We start from the raw sequence: 21,130 nt of genomic DNA, 5'->3' as shown, positions 1-21,130 counted from the left end.
TCCCCCTTCTCTTTTTTTTCCAATAAATTATAAAGATTTTCCTTTTCCCACCTATTTCCATTATATAAAATAAAAAAAAAAAAACCCACTAGAGCTATACCTTGAGTGCCCTACCATCCATTCTTAATTAGCACATTCGTTTAGATAATATCACCAACTTTATCTTTAACACCTATGTGTTCTATTGTACTATTGTTGTTGACATCTTTTGATATTCTGCTTCTATCACTGCTTGTTTGTCGCTACAACCACACCAACCCCCTCCACCTCTCTGTCTCTCTATCTCTCCGCCCCCCACACACACACCTTAAACCAGCTTATATTTCAGCTCTTTCCTGGACTCGAACTCAAGTTCTGTCGAAGGGTCATGAGGACTCGAAACGTCAACTCTTTTCTTCTCCGCCGATGCTGCCAGACCTGCTGAGTTTTTCCAGGTAATTCTGTTTTTGTTTTGGATTTCCAGCATCCGCAGTTTTTTTGTTTGTATTCATCTCATTAAGCCTGCTTTACTCCACATGAGCCAGCCAGTCTAATCACATTCTCCCGCAACCATTAGTATTCCTTTTTTTTCAGGCAACGATCTAATTAGGTGACAAATGCGACTCTGTGGGTAGCACTCTTATCCCTGACTCAGAAGGTTGTGGGTTCACGACCCACTTCATGAAGCTTGAGCAAAAAATCGAGGTTAACACCCCAGTGCAATACTGGAGGAGTGCTGCACAGTCAGAGGTGCTGTCTTTTGGATGGGATATTAAACTGAGAACCCCTTCTGCCCTCTGAGGTGGACATAAAAGATCCCATGGCACTGTTTCAGAGGAGAGGGAGTATTCCCCAGTGTCCTGATCAATAGGGTATTGAAGGATATACTGACCATAGAAAGAGCCTAATTAAGGTTCACCGGACTAATGCCTGGGATGGCGGGATTGTCCTATGAGCAAAGATTGCGGAGACTGGGCCTGTCTTCTCTAGAGTTTAGAAGAATGAGAGGTGATCTCATTCAAGCCTACAAAATTCGTACAGGGCTCGACAAGGTAGATGCAGGAAGGATGTTTCCCCTGGCTGGGGGTGGGGTCTAGAACCAGGGTACACCGTCTCAGGATAAGGGGTAGGCCTTTTAGGACTGAGAGGAGGAGGGGTTTCTTCAGTCAAAGCGTGGTGAATCCTTGGAATCTTTGGATTCCAGAGGGCTGCGGAGACTCAGCCATTGACTATGTTCAAAGAAGAGATTGATAGGTTCCTAGATACCAGTGACATCGAGGGATATGGGGATGATGTGGGAAGACGCCTTTGAGTGGAGGATCAGCCATGATCTAGTTAAATACCAGAGCAGGCTCGAGGCGACAAATGGCTGATTTTGAGTTCCTGTGTTCCCATGTTCCTAATATGTATCCCTCAAATAAAATCGTGAAGAGAGATTACCTAGTCATTCTCGCATTGTTTATCTGTGGGATCTTGCTGACAATCTGGCTGCCCACGTCTCCTAATTACAACAGTGACTGTACCTCAAGAGGGTATCTCATTGTCTCTAGAGCATTTTGGGGGCAGCATACAGCACAGAAATGAGGCGAGTCAGCCCCTTGTGCCTGAGCCAAGACAGAGGGTCACCAGAATGATTCCAGGGATAGCAGGATTGTCGCGTGAGGAGAGATTGTGCTGACTAGGCCTGTATTCACGGGAGTTTAGAAGAATGAGAGGGAATCTCAAAGAAACGTGTAAAGTTCTGACAGGGCTGGACAAACTGGATGCAGGGATGATATTTCCTCTGGCTGGGGGGGCGGTCTTGAACAAGGGGTCACAGTCTCAGGATATGGGGTAGACCATTTGGGACTGAGATGAGGAGAAACTTCTTCGCTCAGAAGGCAGTGAACCTGTGGAATTCTCTACCACAGGAGGCTGTGGAGGCCAAGTCACTGAATATATTTAAGCAGGAGACAGATTTCTAGACTCAGAAGGCATCAAGGGAGAGAGAGGGAGTATGGCATTGAGGTAGAGGATCAGCCATGATCATATTGGATGGTGGAACAGGCTTGAAGGGCCGAATGGCCTAGTCCTGCTCCTATTTTTCTGTTTCTGTTTGAAGAGCTATTCAGTTAGTCTCACTTCCTCGCTCTTTTCCCACAGGCACTGAAAATTTTAACCGTTTGAAATATTTGTTCAATTTTCCTTTGGAAGTAACTTTTGAATCCACCTCCACCGCCTGTTCAGGCATAGCAACTCGCTGTGTCAAAAAATATTTTTCTGGTCCTTTAACCCGTTTCCTTAAATCCGTGTCCTCTGGATATCGACTCTCTTGTCACTGACACAACAAACTTCAATGATAGTCATTTGTACAGAACTTGAGTATTGTGGAAAAAAGAGACATGGCGAAGCTTTTCATCTTGCACTCATCAGGACCAAAGACTGGCGGGCTGTGTCAAACAGCACGTCTCAGCCACTGTTCACAATGGGCAGGGTACAGACTGTACCCAACCAGCCCGTGCTTACAAAACTCAAAACACGGTGTCCAACATTAGATGTGATTCCGCGATTGGACAACATTTGCTGAATAATCTTCAACTAAAGCTAAAAATTACACTGACAATCAATTTAAGATTGTCATTCAGGCTCTCAGTGTGGCACAGTTGCGTGTGAGCAGCTACATATGTTAATACACAGGCCCCTGTTCTTTGCAGACAGAACATGTACATACGTTGCACCTGTTTCAGCTAAACAAAATAAGTGACAGCCATTCACTGACTCATCCCTCAGGGTAATGCCTTGACCAATCAGGGTCAAGCTGCCTGGTTTAAACTTCAAACGATGTTTGGCAGATAACTGTCAGTCACCATCAGTGGTGCATTCTCCATGGCAACGGCATTGCCAACCAATCAGTACCCTCTTCACATACCTCATGAATTATTGTTTTCGCCTTATGTTGGTATTCTTGCAAAGTATCCTGATAAGTACAAGACGATAAGCTTAGACATGTCTCTTTTGTTCAGCTAAACTTTAGTGAGGTGAGCAGGAGGATTCATCAGTATGTTCGATCCTGGTGTAACTGTGAGGATTATTTCCCTGAGGGAGTTCCAAGTCATCTTTTCCAATATTCCCTTTAATTATTTTCACAATTAACTTTACAGGGGCTTTCAAATGTAATCGTTTCACTGACAGATATCAATATTCTTCATACTCTTCAAAACCTTGATTTGGATACCTCTTAAACTTTTCCGCTCTAGTGAACACAGCCTCAGCCTTCTCAAGTCTTTGTTTACAAGTGATGTAACTAGTAGGGTAGATAAAGGGAAGCCATTAGATGTAGTATACTTAGATTTCCAAAAAGATTTCGATGAGGTGCCAATCAAAAGGTTAATACAAAAGGCAAGAGCTCATGGCGCTGGGGTGATATATTAGCATGGACAGGGGATTGGTTAACGGGCAGGAAGCTTGGAGCTGGGATAAATGGGGAGTTTTCAGGTTGGCAGGCTGTGACTAGCAGAGTGTCACGAAGATCAGTGTTGGGGCCCCAGCTATTCACCATCCATATTAATGACTTAGACAAAGAGACAGAGTGTAATGTATTTAGCTTTGCTGGTGATACAAAGCTAGGTGAGAATGCAAGCTGTCAGGAGGACGCAAATGGGCTGCAAAGAGATATAGGCCGGAATTTTCCAGCCCCGTCGTGGCAGGTTCCACCGCGGAAGATTCAGCGGCCCGGCCAAACGCCCTTTGAGGTTCAACAGGACCGGACAATCCGACAGCTGGCGGGGCCAGAAAATCAGGCCCACGGACAGGTTAAGCGATTGGGCAACAAGATGGCAGATGGAGTATAACCTGACGTGAGGTTATTCATTTCGGTTGTAAGAATAGAAAAGCAGAATTTTTTTTTTAAAAGGTGTGAAACCTGTAAAATGTTGATGTTCAGAGGGACTTGGGTGTGTTCGTACAAGGAACGGAGAAAGTTAGCATACAGGTGCAGCAAGAAGTTAGGAAGGCATATGACAAAGTTGGCCTTTATGGCAAGGGGATTGGAATACAGGAATAAAGAAGTCTTGCTACAGTTGTATAGGGTTTTGAAGAGAGCACTTTTGGAATACTGTGTGCGGTTTTGTTCTCCACGTTTAAGGAAGGATATACTTGTATAGGGTGGGGGGGGGGGGGGCGATACAACGAAGGTTCACTAAATTGGTCCCTGCGATGAAGGGGTTATCCTGTGATGAGAGGCTGAGTAAATTATATTCTCTGGAGTTTAGAAGAATGAGATGCAATCTCATTGAAACCTACAAAATTCTGAAGGGACTTTACAGGGTGGACGCTGAGAGTTTGTTTTCCCGGCTGGGGAACCTAGAACACGGGCACAGTCTCAGGATAAGGGGCCGATCATTTAGGGCTGAGATGAGGAGATATTACTTCACTCAAAGGATTGTGAACCTTTGGAATTCTCTACCCCAGAGGGCTGTGGATGCTCCATCATTGAATATATTTAAGAGCCACTTGCCTTTGCCGCAGTTGTGGACCTTAAGTGGCCAATTATTGATACTTCTAACTCTTTCACAAACTGCGTTTTATCCAAAGAGTGACAGATATATCAGATGGGAGATGTTTATATAAATTGAGGAATAGAGTGGAGAACGGAAATTATATTACTGGACTAATATTCCGAAGTACACTAATTCAAATCCAACCACAGGAGTTTGAAGTTGAGTTCAACTTTTAAAAATCTGGAAGCAATAGCAGGCATCAGTAAAAGTGGCCATGAAGCTTTCGGAAGGCGCAGTCTGTATCCTTATCAGACTTTGCCAAACCCCCAGGAGAATCTAGCACTGTGTCCCAATCAGACAGTCTCAGATCCTCAGGGGGATCCAACATCTGAGAAACTTACTGCCTCACTAATGTCCTTTAGGGAAGGAAATCTGCCGTCCTTACAATCTGCAGCCTGTATGTGTCGCCTGACCCACTCCGCCATGCTTGACTCTAAATTGCCCTCTGAAGTAGTGTGGCGAGGCTACTCTGCTGCAGCATGCTGGCCACGATTCAAGAAGAAGGCCTACTACCGCCTCCTCAGGACAACTATGGACAGACAATAAATTACTGGCCTTGCCTGCGACACCCAAATGAGAACACATTAAGAAAAGGAGAGCAACAGGCAGATAGAAAAATGGAAAGACAGTTCAATAAATATAGTCTGACAGAAAAGTACGTATAAAGAAAGACTTGCATTTATATAGAGATAAAAACAAAAAAACTGCGGATGCTGGAAATCCAAAACAAAAACAGAATTACCTGGAAAAACTCAGCAGGTCTGGCAGCATCGGCAGAGAAGAAAAGAGTTGACGTTTCGAGTCCTCATGACCCTTCGACAGAACTAGTTCTGTCGAAGGGTCATGAGGACTCAAAACGTCAACTCTTTTCTTCTCCGCCGATGCTGCCAGACCTGCTGAGTTTTTCCAGGTAATTCTGTTTTTATCTTGCAGTTATATAGCCATTTGAACATCTTATTATGTTGCAAAGCTCTTCACAGACGATTTAGAGCGAGACTATGAATGAATAGATGGGGTTTGATGAAGAGAAATGGGAGAAGGCGCATGTGGAGTATCAGGATCAGCATGGACCCAATGGACTGAATCACCTGTTTCTGACCTCTCAAACGCTATGTAAACAATATGTACAAAGAGATCTGATTCTCAAGTGTCATTGAATGTTGACTTTCACAGCTGAATAGAAAGAGATCCTACCTCACTCTGCATTCTCTTCACCAGTTCTTCCGCATTTGCCGCACAAAACACACGACCGTGAACCTTGGGTGCTTGTTTCAGTAGCTGGGCCTGGTCAGTTTTTAAATCTGACTTGTGCTGAATTGTTGGGGAGGAAAAGCAGAAAATTCAGACCAGATTGTCAGTTATAAGGAGGGAAAAAAAAAACATTCGCTTTAAGCACAGGTAACCGCTGAAGCGACAGTAAACCTGGGACATCAGAGGAAAGGGAGGAGGCCAATCAGCACCTGGAGCTTGTTCCGCCATTCAGTTAGATCACAGCTGATCTATAACCGGAGCCAAGCTGCCTGCCATGGTCCTGGTAGCTTTTGATTTTAACAGGAAAGTCTCCCTGGTCAATATTTATTGCACAATCAACATCAGTAATAAAATGGGATAGAAAATGGTAAAAGCCCCTTTTTGGGACACCCAACCAAATAACCACGCACCCCAGCTGGAAGGCGTGAGGCTCGCGTGGAAATTGGGCCTTGGGCCTCCTTTCAATAGTTTATACAAGGTTTTGTTGCTTGTTGCAGGGGCAGCTCACCCGTTACCATTGGATTTGTAGTTGCGACCCTCAGATGAGTCCCAGGAAGTGGGAAGGGGGAGGGGGAGGGGGGAGGGGTGGCAGGGGGCATGGACAAGGAGAAAGGGAGCAGGGATTGGGTTGGGGGAGGGGCTGGGCGTGACGCGATATTGAGCCGAGTTAGCAACCCTTGGCGGTCCTCCTCCTGACCTCGGGCCAAACTGCTTTGGTGGTGGCTGCTTGCTAAGGCCGTGCACCCACTGGGGCAGCCTAAACACAGAGGCATTAATCCCCTCACAACTTATGCAAGGGGTTTATTGCCGGTTTCAAAACCTGAACTCGGCTTTTAAAAAGCAGGTAGGAAAAAAGATGGTGTCCTGAAATAAATGATAGCCTTGAAGCTGGTGAATTGTCATAAAACTCAACTGGTTCATCGTTGACTCTGCCATCCTTACCAGGCCTGAGCCCATATGTGACTCCAATCCTACACCAGCATGGCTGATGGTCTATAACTCATCAGATTGGTTTAATTATTTACCTATTTTTTTTATCTATTAGCCCTTCAATGGCTGATGGAAGGAATTGTTCTGAAATATTTCCAAACAATTGTCTTTCTTCTCCGTCCTGGCTAGCAATGCCTTTTCCCCAAGAACAGATATATAAAAATTTAGACAAGTCACTAGAATGTCTGAAAAATGACCCAACACTGTATTGGATCGGAGGTCCCTCAGGTGTCCTTGGATCGCTCCTTTAAATCAGTCCTTGTTGCAGCCATTCTATAGGCGTGACTAGGTCCAATTTCTACTCTATTGTCTCGTCATTGCTATTTTTGTGGGAGCTTGCTGTGCACAAATTGACTGCGCTATTTGCCTACAACGGTGAGTCCTCGTCCAGTTAGTTGGGACGCATTTTGGGACATCTTGGAGATCATGAACGGAGTGATATAAACGCACGTTTTTGCATCTTGGTGGTATGAACAGTAACACGATGGGTTCCTCTGTTCAATATGTGTAAGTGAATCCTCAACCCACAATGATGTGGTTACCCAGCTGAGATCTCAGCTAAAACATTTCATAGATATTTTATGGGATTTCTTGTTTCAACAATCGGATGCAACCCACCATCCACTCATTGGTAGCTCTGAAGGTATACAGCTCATTCACAACAAAGGTACTTGGCACACTTTAAAGCGAAAACAAGAGGGGATTGAAATGGATTCTTCAGATCGCAAATACGACGATTTTTTACGATGATTGAAATTGCAAGAAGATGAAGCTTTACTGCACCAGCACTGTGGGTGTACCTACACCACATGGGCTGCAGCGGTTCAAGAAGGCAGCTCACCCCCACCCTCCTCAAGGGCAATTAGGGGACGGGCAATACATTCTGGCCCTGCCAGCAATGCCCACATCCCATCAAAGAATAAACAAAAAGATCGATGGATAATAGATACAACAACAACTTTTTCTGCAGTGCCTTTATCATAGCAAGGTGGCCCAGGGTGCTTCACGGGCGTATTATTTTCAGACAGAATGTGACAACATAAAGCGATATTAGGTCAAATGGCTCAAAGTTTCGTCAAAGAGGTGGGTTTTAATGAATGTCTTAAAGGAGCAAAGAGGGAGAGGTAGAGAGGTGGAGAGGTTTAGGGAAGAAATTCCAGAGGCATGGCAACCAATAGTTGGGCGATTAAAATTGGGGATGCGCAAGAGGCCGGAATTAGATGAGCACAGGTACCTTGGAGGATTGTAGGGCTTGGGGAGATTACAGAGACAGAGAGGGGCAAGGCCCTGAAGGGATTTGAAAACTAGGATGAGAATTTTCAAAGCTAGGTCAATAATATATTGATCAGCAGGTAATGAATAATCCAACAGACAGGTAAATGTATAACAAAGAGACAAACAGGTGTGTATCAGATTGGTTTAATTATTTACCTAATTATCTATCAGCCCTACAATGATTGACAGAAAGAAAGGTAAAAATATTTCAGAACAAATGTCTTTTACCTCCTTATATGCTGAAATAATGCTTTGGTTGCTGCGTGTGTGATACCCATATAGTCGGAGAATGTCCTGCGTCATTCCAGATGACAGGACAATATTTATTCTATTCCCCAATGTGTGAAACATCAAGATGCGGAATATTCCTGTGGCAAAATGCCTTTTATAATTAGGAAAAGCTTCATCGGAGATCAGAACAAAATATGGGTGGTTCTTATCTAAGAATTTCTGCCATCTTGGATCAAAGCAGTTGGAGAAGTTTGTGTAGACTGGGACCTTGGTGTTGTGCTGAAGGTGGAGAATCAGCGCAGTCCGTATTGAGAGGTAAAGACAGCTTTCGTTCCATATACATTCAGTGTCCTATAAAGAAAACACGGGCATATCAAGTTTAAATGAAGAGTATGTTCTATTACATGTATTCTGTGGAACTCCTATTATCCACATGCCACACGGGACTGCCCTCTTCCAGTTCTAAAGGAAATTGGTGGATAATAGAGGCTTGAGTATTGCTGAAAAATGAAAGCTGTTGGAGCTTTTCATCTTGCACTCATCAGGACAGATGCAAGAATGCCAAATTTCAAAGGGAGCAACAATTTATACTTCATGAGAAAAGGGTGCTGACTGTTTGGCAGGTGAGCTCTGGTTAAGGCATTGCCATGGGAAATGCGCCAGGGAACCATAGTCTCCGTGCTTTGGTTTAATTCAAAATAGGCACAATGCCTGGACATATTCCTTTTACTTGCAGAGGAAATGCCCCTGCATATGAATATATGTAGCTTCTGGCAAGCATAAGTGAGCCATGTTGCGAGTCCGTAACCTTAACTTGATTGTTAGCGTGATTCTTACACACTCAGGATTGTTATAATAGTGACATACACGGCATGATATATCTAGAGCATGAGCACCATTCAAAGAACAAAACTCTTATTTTGGGCTCTCACACAGACCATTGTTGTGCGAAGCCTTGGGTGGATAATTGGAATGGTCCATGATCACACTTGTAATTACACTCTGCAGTATAGCTGACCAGGGAACTCTCCCGCTCTTGCTACCTGCCATCAGAAATATTGGAAGGCTGATAATCTATCTGTTTGACCACGTTGTGAATGCACCTTCCATGACCATCAAGTGGGACTTGAACCCAGAGCTTCTGATCCAGAGGCTGAGACACGACCATGGCACCACAAAACCTAACACTATTAAAGTGATGAAGGGTGATGTTCCATTCTTACCTTAAAGAATGTAATGACGTACTTTGCCTTTTTTTGAGTCAAGTCGAACAAAAATCTCTCCACCAGATAAAAAAAGTGCAGGTGCTGCTCGGGGTCGAGGGTCGTCTCATGAACGTACGTCATCATTAAAGAGTCACCGTCAATAATGAAGAACTCAGACTCCACAAAGTCACGGAGTAAGCTCACCTGCCTGTTTATCAAAAAGAAAGCAGAACGATAAACCGATTGAGTCGACTTGAGGAAGGGAGGGAACGTGACATTGACCACCTCCATTTCTGAACAGCCTGAGCTCAAAGCCACATTGCCTCAGTCGTAAAATCATAGCATCATCCAGTGCGGAAGGAGGCCATTTGGCCCATTGCGTCTGTGCTGGCTCTTTCCAGGAGTTACCCACACTCCCCATGTTCCTGCCCCATAGCCTTGCCTATTGTTCCTCTCTTGAGTATTTATCAGATTCCCTTTTGAAAGTTACTACTGAATTATTTCACCAGGCGATGCATTTTTGATCAAATCACCGTGCAGGAAAAAAGTTTCCTCATCATCTCCCCCATGTTTTCCGAGTAATTTTACTTTGGAAACGTTTCCTTTCAAAGAAGATCTAAAGCAACTGTCCCAAATTATCAACTAGCAAGATTTATTTGTTTTTTTTTAAAACCGTCACTATCATCACACCATGGAACCACAAGATGATGAAGACCATTCGGCCATCAAAGGTCATCCATCTAGAAAGACTGTAATGTTCCCACATTCCAGCATTTGATTGGTTGTCAAATGATTTCCACCTGCGGTTGCAAAATCTGCATGGTTGTAGTCCTGGAGACTCCAGCATGTTGACCTCTCACCAAAGTCCCCTCTAAGTTATTTCCGTTGTGCGCGGCCTGATCACTTAAAAGAATGGCACCTTTAAATTTTTTTTGTATGGGTGCTCACAGGTCGCTTCTTCACCCCGTGGGGTACCACCCAAGTTACTGTGCGGCTGCAGGCATACGCAGGTTACAGGGAATACTGCCTCCACCCTCCAACCGTCCCAACAACCTTTATCCCATCTCTCATCCCCAATGATCTTTTTAGATAAGAAACAAACTTTTCAAATACAATGAAGAAAACACGGGTCACTCTTAATTGTGTTGCTTCCAGTCATGCCCTGGGGATTGACCTTTAATTCCTAAGAAATCCCAGAGGGTTGTAAATATATCTGGGTTTCCGTTCCAAGTGCTGATGGTTTGTGTGTAAAGTGAAGCTTCCTAGTGTCAGTCGTAAATTAATTTTGTTTTCTAGTTTTAGTCTGAAACCCTTTGTTCTATGATGTAGTTTAAACTAATTTTCTGGATTTGCCTGATGCATCAGGTCACAATTTTAGACATTGCTATAAGATTGCCTCTAGAGCTTTCTCTCCTATACAGAGAGGCCAAGTTCCTCAAGTCTTTTCTCATAATTTAAACACCTTAAAATTGAGGCTCCAACTTCCTGGCTGTCCTCTGCTCCACCTCCATTTCCATCGTGTCTTGGTGACCAGAGCTGGACTCAGTATTCAAGGTGTGATCTAATCAGGACCTGGGGCAGTTTGGCTTCTCCTAACTCATGTTTTACTGCTCCCTTATGTAGTTCAGCATTCCAATGGTATTGCTGATTGTCGGTCTTCCTGGGTTGCATAGGTTGAGCGCAGAACCTATTCAGAATCCAAATCTTGCTTCAGTTTAATCTGTAGCTGTTTCTGCTTCATTCCTGGTGTTTCTCCATTTTCAATGTGCTTTATTTTACATATCCATGTCTTCAATTTCATCTACCATTAATTCAGCCAATTTAAGAATTATCTTCACCTTATTGTGTAATTCCGAATTCGCCGGCCCTAACATCATTGCTTCATCAGACATCAGGAAATTTGGTGAATTTTCATAGGGTTTCAAAACCCAAAACACTGGTGATCCAACCTCACACTGCCAATAACACACACGCAAAAACACTCTAATCTCACACTGCCATTAACGCGCGCAAAAATACTCTCTAATCTCACACTGCCATTAACACACACACTCTCTATCTAACCTCACACTGCCATTAACCCATACACACACACTCCCTCTACGTCACACTGCCATTAGCACACAGACTCTCTATCTAACCTCACACTGCCATTAACACACACACTCTCTATCTAACCTCACACTGCCATTAACACACACACACACTCTCTAACCTCACACTGCCATTAGCACACACACTCTCTATCTAACCTCACACTGCCATTAACACACACGAACACTCTCTCTAACCTCACACTGCCATTAACACACACACTCTCTATCTAACATCACACTGCCATTAACACACACACACACACACACAAACTCTCTAACCTCACACTGCCATTAACACACACACACAAACTCTCTCTAACCTCACACTGCCATTAACACCCACTCTCTCTAACCTCACATTGCCATTAACACCCACTCTAACCTCACACTGCCATTAACACACACAGACACTCTCTCAAACCTCACACTGCCATTAACACACTCACACTAACCTCACACTGGCATTAACACACACACAGATTCTCTCTAACCTCACACTGCCATTAACAGCCACTCTCTCTAACCTCACTGCCATTAACAAACATTCTCTCTCCAACCTCACACTGCCAATAACATACACACACACTGTCTCTAACCTCACACTGCCATTAACAGCCACTCTATCTAACCTCACTGGCATTAATAAACATTCTCTCTCCAACCTCACACTGCCATTAACATACACACACACTCTCTCTAACCTCACACTGCCATTAACACACACAAATCCTCTCTCTAATCTCACACTGCCATTAACACACACGCTCTCTCTAACCTCATGCTGCCATTAACACACACACTCTCTCTAACCTCACACTGCCATTAACACACACTCTCACTAACCTCACTGCCATTAGCACACACATTCTCTCCAACCTCACACTGCCATTAACAAACACACTCTCTCTAACCTCACACTGCCATTAACACACACTCTCACTAACCTCACTGCCATTAGCACACACATTCTCTCTAACCTCACACTGCCATTAACACACACACTATCTCCAACCTCACATTGCCATTAACACACACACACACACTCCCTCTAACCTCACACTGCCATTAACACACACTCTCACTAACCTCACTGCCATTAGCACACACACTCCCTCTAACCTCACAATGCCATTAACACACACACTCTCTCCAACCTCAAAATGCTTTTAACAGACACACTCCCTCTAACCTCACACTGCTATTAACATACACACTCTCTGTGACCTCACACTGCCATTAACACACACACACTCTCTCTCTAACCTCACACTGCCATTAACAAGTACACACACTCTCTCTAACCTCACACTGCCATTAACACACACACACACTCTCTCTAACCTCACACTGCCATTAACACACACACACACTCTCTCTAACCTCACACTGCCATTAACACACACACTCTCTCTAACCTCACACTGCCATTAACACACACACTCGCTCTAACCTCACACTGCCATTAACACACACACACTCTCTCTAACTTCACACTGCCATTAACACACACACACTCTCTCTCTAACCTCACACTGCCATTAACAAGTACACACACTCTCTCTAACTTCACACTGCCATTAACACACACACTCTCTCTAACCTCACACTGCCATTAACACACACACTCTCTCTAACCTCACACTGCCATTAACACACACACTCTCTCTCTAACCTCACACTGCCATTAACAAGTACACACTCTCTCTCTAACCCCACACTGCCATTAACACGCGCACACACTCTCTATAACCTCACACTGCCATTAAAACACACTCTCACTAACCTCACATTGCCATTAACACGCGCACACACTCTCTATAACCTCACACTGCCATTAACACACACACTCTCTCACCTCACACTGCCATTAACACACACTCTCTCTATTCTCACTGCCATTAACACACACTCTCTCTAACCTCACACTGCCATTAAAACACACTCTCACTAACCTCACATTGCCATTAACACGCGCACACACTCTCTATAACCGCACACTGCCATTAACACACACACTATCTCACCTCACACTGCCATTAATACACACTCACTCTATTCTCACTGCCATTAACACACACTCTCTCTAACCTCACACTGCCATTAACACACACTCTCACTAACCTCACTGCCATTAGCACACACATTCTCTCTAACCTCACACTGCCATTAACACACACACTATCTCCAACCTCACACTGCCATTAACACACACACACACACATTCCCTCCAACCTCACACTGCCATTAACATACACTCTCACTAAACTCACAGCCATTAGCACATACACTCCCTCTAACCTCACACTGCCATTAACACACACACTCTCTCCAACCTCAAACTGCTATTAACACACACACACACTCCCTCTAACCTCACACTGCTATTAACATACACACTCTCTGTGACCTCACACTGCCATTAACACACACACACTCTCTCTCTAACCTCACACTGCCATTAACAAGTATACACACTCTCTCTAACCTCACACTGCCATTAACACACACACACACTCTCTCTAACCTCACACTGCCATTAACACACACACACACTCTCTCTAACCTCACACTGCCATTAACACACACAATCTCTCTAACTTCACACTGCCATTAACACACACACTCTCTCTAACCTCACACTGCCATTAACACACACACACTCTCTCTAACCTCACACTGCCATTAACACACACACTCTCTCTCTAACCTCCCACTGCCATTAACACACACACACTCTCTCTCTAACCTCACACTGCCATTAACACACACACTCTCTCTCTAACCTCACACTGCCATTAACAAGTACACACATTCTCTCTAACCCCACACTGCCATTAACACACGCACACACTCTCTATAACCTCACACTGCCATTAAAACACACTCTCACTAACCTTACATTGCCATTAACACGCGCACACACTCCTCTATAACCTCACACTGCCATTAACACACACACTCTCTCATCTCACACAGCCATTAACACACACTCTCTCTATTCTCACTGCCATTAACAAACACTCCTCTATAACCTCACACTGCCATTAACACACACACTCTCTCACCTCACACTGCCATTAATACACACTCATTCTATCCTCACTACCATTAACACACACTCTCTCTAACCTCACACTGCCATTAACACACACACACTCTCTCTAACCCCACATTGCCATTAATACTCACACAAACACACATACACACACTCTCTCTCTCTCTAACCTCACTCTGCCATTAACACACACACACTCTCTTTAACCTCACACTGCCATTAACACACACACACTCTCTAACCTCACACTGCCATTAACAGCCACTCTCTCTAACCTCACTGCCATTAACACACATTCTCTCTCCAACCTCACACTGCCATTAACATACACACACACTCTCTCTAACCTCACACTGACATTAACACACACACATTCTCTCTCTAATCTCACACTGCCACTAACACACACGCTCTCCCTAACCTCACATTGCCATTAACACACACTCTCACTAACCTCACTGCCATTAGCACACACATTCTCTCTAACCTCACACTGCCATTAACACACACACTATCTCCCACCTCACACTGCCATTATCACACACACTCCCTCTAACCTCACACTGCCATTAACACACACTCTCACTAACCTCACTGCCATTAGCACACACACTCCATCTATCCTCACACTGCCATTAACACACACACTCTCTCCAACCTCCAACTGCTATTAACACACACACACACTTCCTCTAACCTCACACTGCTATTAACATACACACTCTCTGTAACCTCACACTGCCATTAACACATACCCACTCTCTAACCTCATACTGCCATTTACACACACACTCTCTCTAACTTCACACTGCCATTAACGCACACACACTCTCTCTAACCTCACACTGCCATTAACAAGTACACACACTCTCTCTAACCTCACACTGCCATTAACACACACACACACTGTCTCTAACCTCACACTGCCATTAACACACACGCTCTCTCTAACCTCACACTACCATTAACACACACTCTCTCTAACCTCACACTGCCATTAACAAACACACTATCTCTAACCCCACACTTCCATTAATATTCACACAAACACACTCACACACACACACTCTCTCTCTCTAACCTCACTCTGCCATTAACACACACACTCCCTCTTCAACCTCACAATGCCATTAACACACACACTCTCTCTAACCTTACACTGCCATTAACACACACATTCTTGCTAACGTCACACTGCCATTGACACACACTCTCTCTCTCTAACCTCACACTGCCATTAACACGCACACACACTCTAAACTCACACTGCCATTAACACGAACACACACTCTAACCTCACACTGCCATTAAAACGCACACACACTCTCTAACCTCACACTGCCATTAACACACATTCTCTCCAACGTCACACTACCATTGACACACACACTCTCTGTCCTCACTGCCATTAACACACACTCTCTCTATCCTCACTGCCATTAACACACACACTCTCTCTAACCTCACGCTGCCATTAGCACACACTCTCTCTAACCTTACTGCCATTAGCACACACTCTCTCTCTCTAACCTCACACTGCCACAAACAAGTACACATACACTCTCTAACCTCACACTGCCATTAACAAACACACACACTGTCTCTAACCTCACACTGCCATTAACACACACACTCTCTCTAACCTCATACTGCCATTAACACACACACACTCTCTCTAACTTCACACTGCCATTGACACCACTCTCTCTCTCTAAACTCACACTGCCATTAACACGCACACCACTCTAAACTCACCACTGCCATTAACACGAACACACACTCTAACCTCACACTGCCATTAAAACGCACACACACTCTCTAACCTCACACTGCCATTAACACACATTCTCTCCCAACGTCACACTACCATTAACACACACACTCTCTATCCTCACTGCCATTAACACACACTCTCTCTATCCTCACTGCCATTAACACACACACTCTCTCTAACCTCACGCTGCCATTAGCACACACTCTCTCTAACCTTACTGCCATTAGCCACACTCTGTCTAACCTCACTGCCATTAACACACACTCTCTCTCTCTAACCTCACACTTGCCACAAACAAGTACACATACACTGTCTAACCTCACACTGCCATTAACAAACACACACACTGTCTCTAACCTCACACTGCCATTAACACACACACTCTCTCTAACCTCATACTGCCATTAACACACACACACTCTCTCTAACTTCACACTGCCATTAACACACACACACTCTCTCTAACCTCACACTGCCATTAAAACACACACACACTGTCTCTAACCTCACGCTGCCATTAACACACACACTCTCCCACCTCACACTGCCATTAACACACTCTCTCTATTCTCACTGCCATTAACACACACTCTCTCTAACCTCACACTGCCATTAACACACACACTCTCTCTAACCTCACACTGCCATTAACACACTCTCTCTATCCTCACTACCATTAACACACACTCTCTCTAACCTCACACTGCCATTAACAAACACATTCTCTCTAACCCCACACTGCCATTAATACTCACACAAACACACTCACACACACACACTCTCTCACTCTCTAACCTCACTCTGCCATTAACACACACACTCTCTCTTTAACCTCACAATGCCATTAACACACACACTCCCTCTAACCTCACACTGCCATTAACACGCACATTCTTGCTAACCTCACACTGCCATTAACACACACTATCTCTCTAACCTCACACTGCCATTAACACGCGCACACACTCTAACCTCACACTGCCATTAACACGAACACACACTCTAACCTCACACTGCCATTAACACGCACACACACTCTCTAACCTCACACTGCCATTAACACACATTCTCTCCAACCTCACACTACCATTATCACACACACTCTCTATCCTCACTGCCATTAACACACACTCTCTCTATCCTCACTGCCATGAACACACACACTCTCTCTAACCTCACACTGCCATTAGCACACATTCTCTCTAACCTTACTGCCATTTGCACACACTCTCTATCTCTAACCTCACACTGCCATTAACAAACACACTCTCTCTAACCTCACACTGCCATTAACACACACACTCTCTCTAACCTCATACTGCCATTAACACATACACTCTCTCTCTAACCTCACACTGCCATTAACAAGTACACACACTCTCTCTAACCTCACACTGCCATTAAAACACACACACACTGTCTCTAACCTCACACTGCCATTAACACACACACTCTCTCTAACCTCACACTGCCATTAACACACACACTCTGCCTAACCTCACAATGCCATTAACACACACACTCTCTCTCTCTAACCTCACACTGCCATTAACAAGTACACACACTCTCTCTAACCTCACACTGCCATTAACACACAGAAACACTCTCTCTAAACATCACACTGCCATTAAAACACACTCTCACTGACCTCACACTGCCATTAACACGAGCACACACTCTCTATAACCTCACACGGCCATTAACACACACACTCTCTCACCTCACACTGCCATTATCACACTCTCTCTATTCTCACTGCCATTAACACACACTCTCTCTAACCTCACACTGCCATTAACACACACTCTCTCTAACCTCACACTGCCATTAACACACACTCTCTCTATCCTCACTACCATTAACACACACTCTCTCTAACCTCACACTGCCATTAACAAACACATTCTCTCTAACCCCACACTGCCATTAATACTCACACAAACACACTCACACACACACACTCTCTCTCTAACCTCACTCTGCCATTAACACACACACTCTCTCTTTAACCTCACAATGCCATTAACACACACACTCTCTCTAACCTCACACTGCCATTAACACGCGCACACACTCTAACCTCACACTGCCATTAACACGCACACACACTCTCTAACCTCACACTGCCATTAACACACATTCTCTCCAACCTCACACTACCATTAACATACACACTCTCTATCCTCACTGCCATTAACACACACACTCTCTCTAACCTCACACTGCCATTAGTACACACTCTCTCTAACCTTACTGCCATTAGCACACACTCTCTCTCTCTCTCTAACCTCACTTTGCCATTAACACACACATTCTCTCACCTCACACTATCATTAACAGACAGATGCTTTCTAACCTCCCACTGCCATTAACACACTCTTTATTCTCACACCACAATTATCACACACACACATGCACACAAACTCTCTCTAACCTCACACTGCCATTAACACACACACTCTTGCTAACCTCACACTGCCATTAAAACACACACTCTATCTAACCTCACACTGCCATTAACACACACAAACTCTCTAACCTCACACTGCCATTAACACACACACTCTCTCTAACCTCACACTGCCATTAACACACACACTCTCTCTAACCTCACACTGCCATTAACACACATTCTCTCCAACCTCACACTACCATTAACATACACACTTTCTATCCTCACTGCCATTAACACACACTCTCTCTATCCTCACTGCCATTAACACACACACTCTCTCTAACCTCACACTGCCATTAGTACACACTCTCTCTAACCTTACTGCCATTAGCACACACTCTCTCTCTCTCTAACCTCACTTTGCCATTAACACACACATTCTCTCACCTCACACTATCATTAACAGACAGATGCTTTCTAACCTCCCACTGCCATTAACACACTCTTTATTCTCACACCACAATTATCACACACACACATGCACACAAACTCTCTCTAACCTCACACTGCCATTAACACACACACTCTTGCTAACCTCACACTGCCATTAAAACACACACTCTATCTAACCTCACACTGCCATTAACACACACACTCTCTCTAACCTCACACTGCCATTAACACACACACACTCTCTCTCTAACCTCACACTGCCATTAACACACACACATTCTCTCTAACCTCACACTGCCATTAAAACATACACACTCTCTCTAACCTCACACTGCCATTAACACACACACACTCTCTATCTAACCTCACACTGCCATTAACACACAGAAACACTCTCTGTAACCTCACACTGCCATTAATACACTCTCTCACTAACCTCACACTGCCAGTAACAAACATACTCTCTCTAACCTCACACTGCCATTAACACACACACTTTCTCTAACCTCACACGGCCATTAACACGCACACTCTCTCTTTAACCTCACAATGCCATTAACACACACACTCCCTCTAACCTCACACTGCCATTAACACGCACATTCTTGCTAACCTCACAATGCCATTAACACACACTATCTCTCTAACCTCACACTGCCATTAACACGCGCACACACTCTAACCTCACACTGCCATTAACACGAACACACACTCTAACCTCACACTGCCATTAACACGCACACACCCTCTCTAACCTCACACTGCCATTAACACACACACTCACTAACCTCACTGCCATTAGCGCACACATTCTCTCTAACCTCACACTGCCATTAACACAGACACTCTCTCCAACCTCACACTGCCATTAACACACACACACACTGTCTCTAACCTCACACTGCCATTAACAAGTAGACACACTCTCTCTAACCCCACACTGCCATTAACACACAGAAACACTTTCTCCAAACATCACACTGCCATTAAAACACACTCTCACTGACCTCACACTGCCATTAACAAACACACACACTGTCTCTAACCTCACACTGCCATTAACACACACACTCTCTCTAACCTCATACTGCCATTAACACACACACACTCTCTCTAACTTCACACTGCCATTAACACACACACACTCTCTCTAACCTCACACTGCCATTAAAACACACACACACTGTCTCTAACCTCACACTGCCATTAACACACACACTCTCTCTAACCTCACACTGCCATTAACACACACACACTCTGCCTAACCTCACACTGCCATTAACACACACACTCTCTCTCTCTAACTTCACACTGCCATTAACAAGTACACACACTCTCTCTAACCCCACACTGCCATTAACACACAGAAACACTCTCTCTAAACATCACACTGCCATTAAAACACACTCTCACTGACCTCACACTGCCATTAACACGAGCACACACTCTCTATAACCTCACACGGCCATTAACACACACACTCTCTCACCTCACACTGCCATTAACACACTCTCTCTATTCTCACTGCCATTAACACACACTCTCTCTAACCTCACACTGCCATTAACACACACACTCTCTCTAACCTCACACTGCCATTAACACACACTCTCTCTATCCTCACTACCATTAACACACACTCTCTCTAACCTCACACTGCCATTAACAAACACATTCTCTCTAACCCCACACTGCCATTAATACTCACACAAACACACTCACACACACACACTCTCTCTCTAACCTCACTCTGCCATTAACACACACACTCTCTCTTTAACCTCACAATGCCATTAACACACACACTCTCTCTAACCTCACACTGCCATTAACACGCACATTCTTGCTAACCTCACACTGCCATTAACACACACTCTCTCTCTAACCT

At 44.3% G+C, this 21,130-nt stretch overlaps 1 protein-coding gene across 2 annotated transcripts in view; it reads right to left on the bottom strand.

The window, feature by feature from the left end:
* Positions 1–21,130, bottom strand: part of LOC121277497 (probable ATP-dependent RNA helicase DDX60) — a 257,982-nt gene that overhangs the window by 108,368 nt on the left and 128,484 nt on the right. For both annotated transcript variants that reach the window (XM_041187050.1, XM_041187051.1), the window contains exons 3-5: positions 9,488–9,677; positions 8,262–8,615; positions 5,712–5,828 (exon numbers count right to left, since the gene is read on the bottom strand). In XM_041187050.1, coding sequence (XP_041042984.1) covers positions 5,712–5,828; positions 8,262–8,615; positions 9,488–9,677 — 661 coding nt within the window. The remainder of the gene's footprint in view (positions 1–5,711; positions 5,829–8,261; positions 8,616–9,487; positions 9,678–21,130) is intronic.

Source organism: Carcharodon carcharias, chromosome 4, assembly GCF_017639515.1.
Source record: "Carcharodon carcharias isolate sCarCar2 chromosome 4, sCarCar2.pri, whole genome shotgun sequence".
Taxonomy (NCBI): domain Eukaryota; kingdom Metazoa; phylum Chordata; class Chondrichthyes; order Lamniformes; family Lamnidae; genus Carcharodon; species Carcharodon carcharias.
This window is presented reverse-complemented; position numbering and strand designations above follow the sequence as displayed.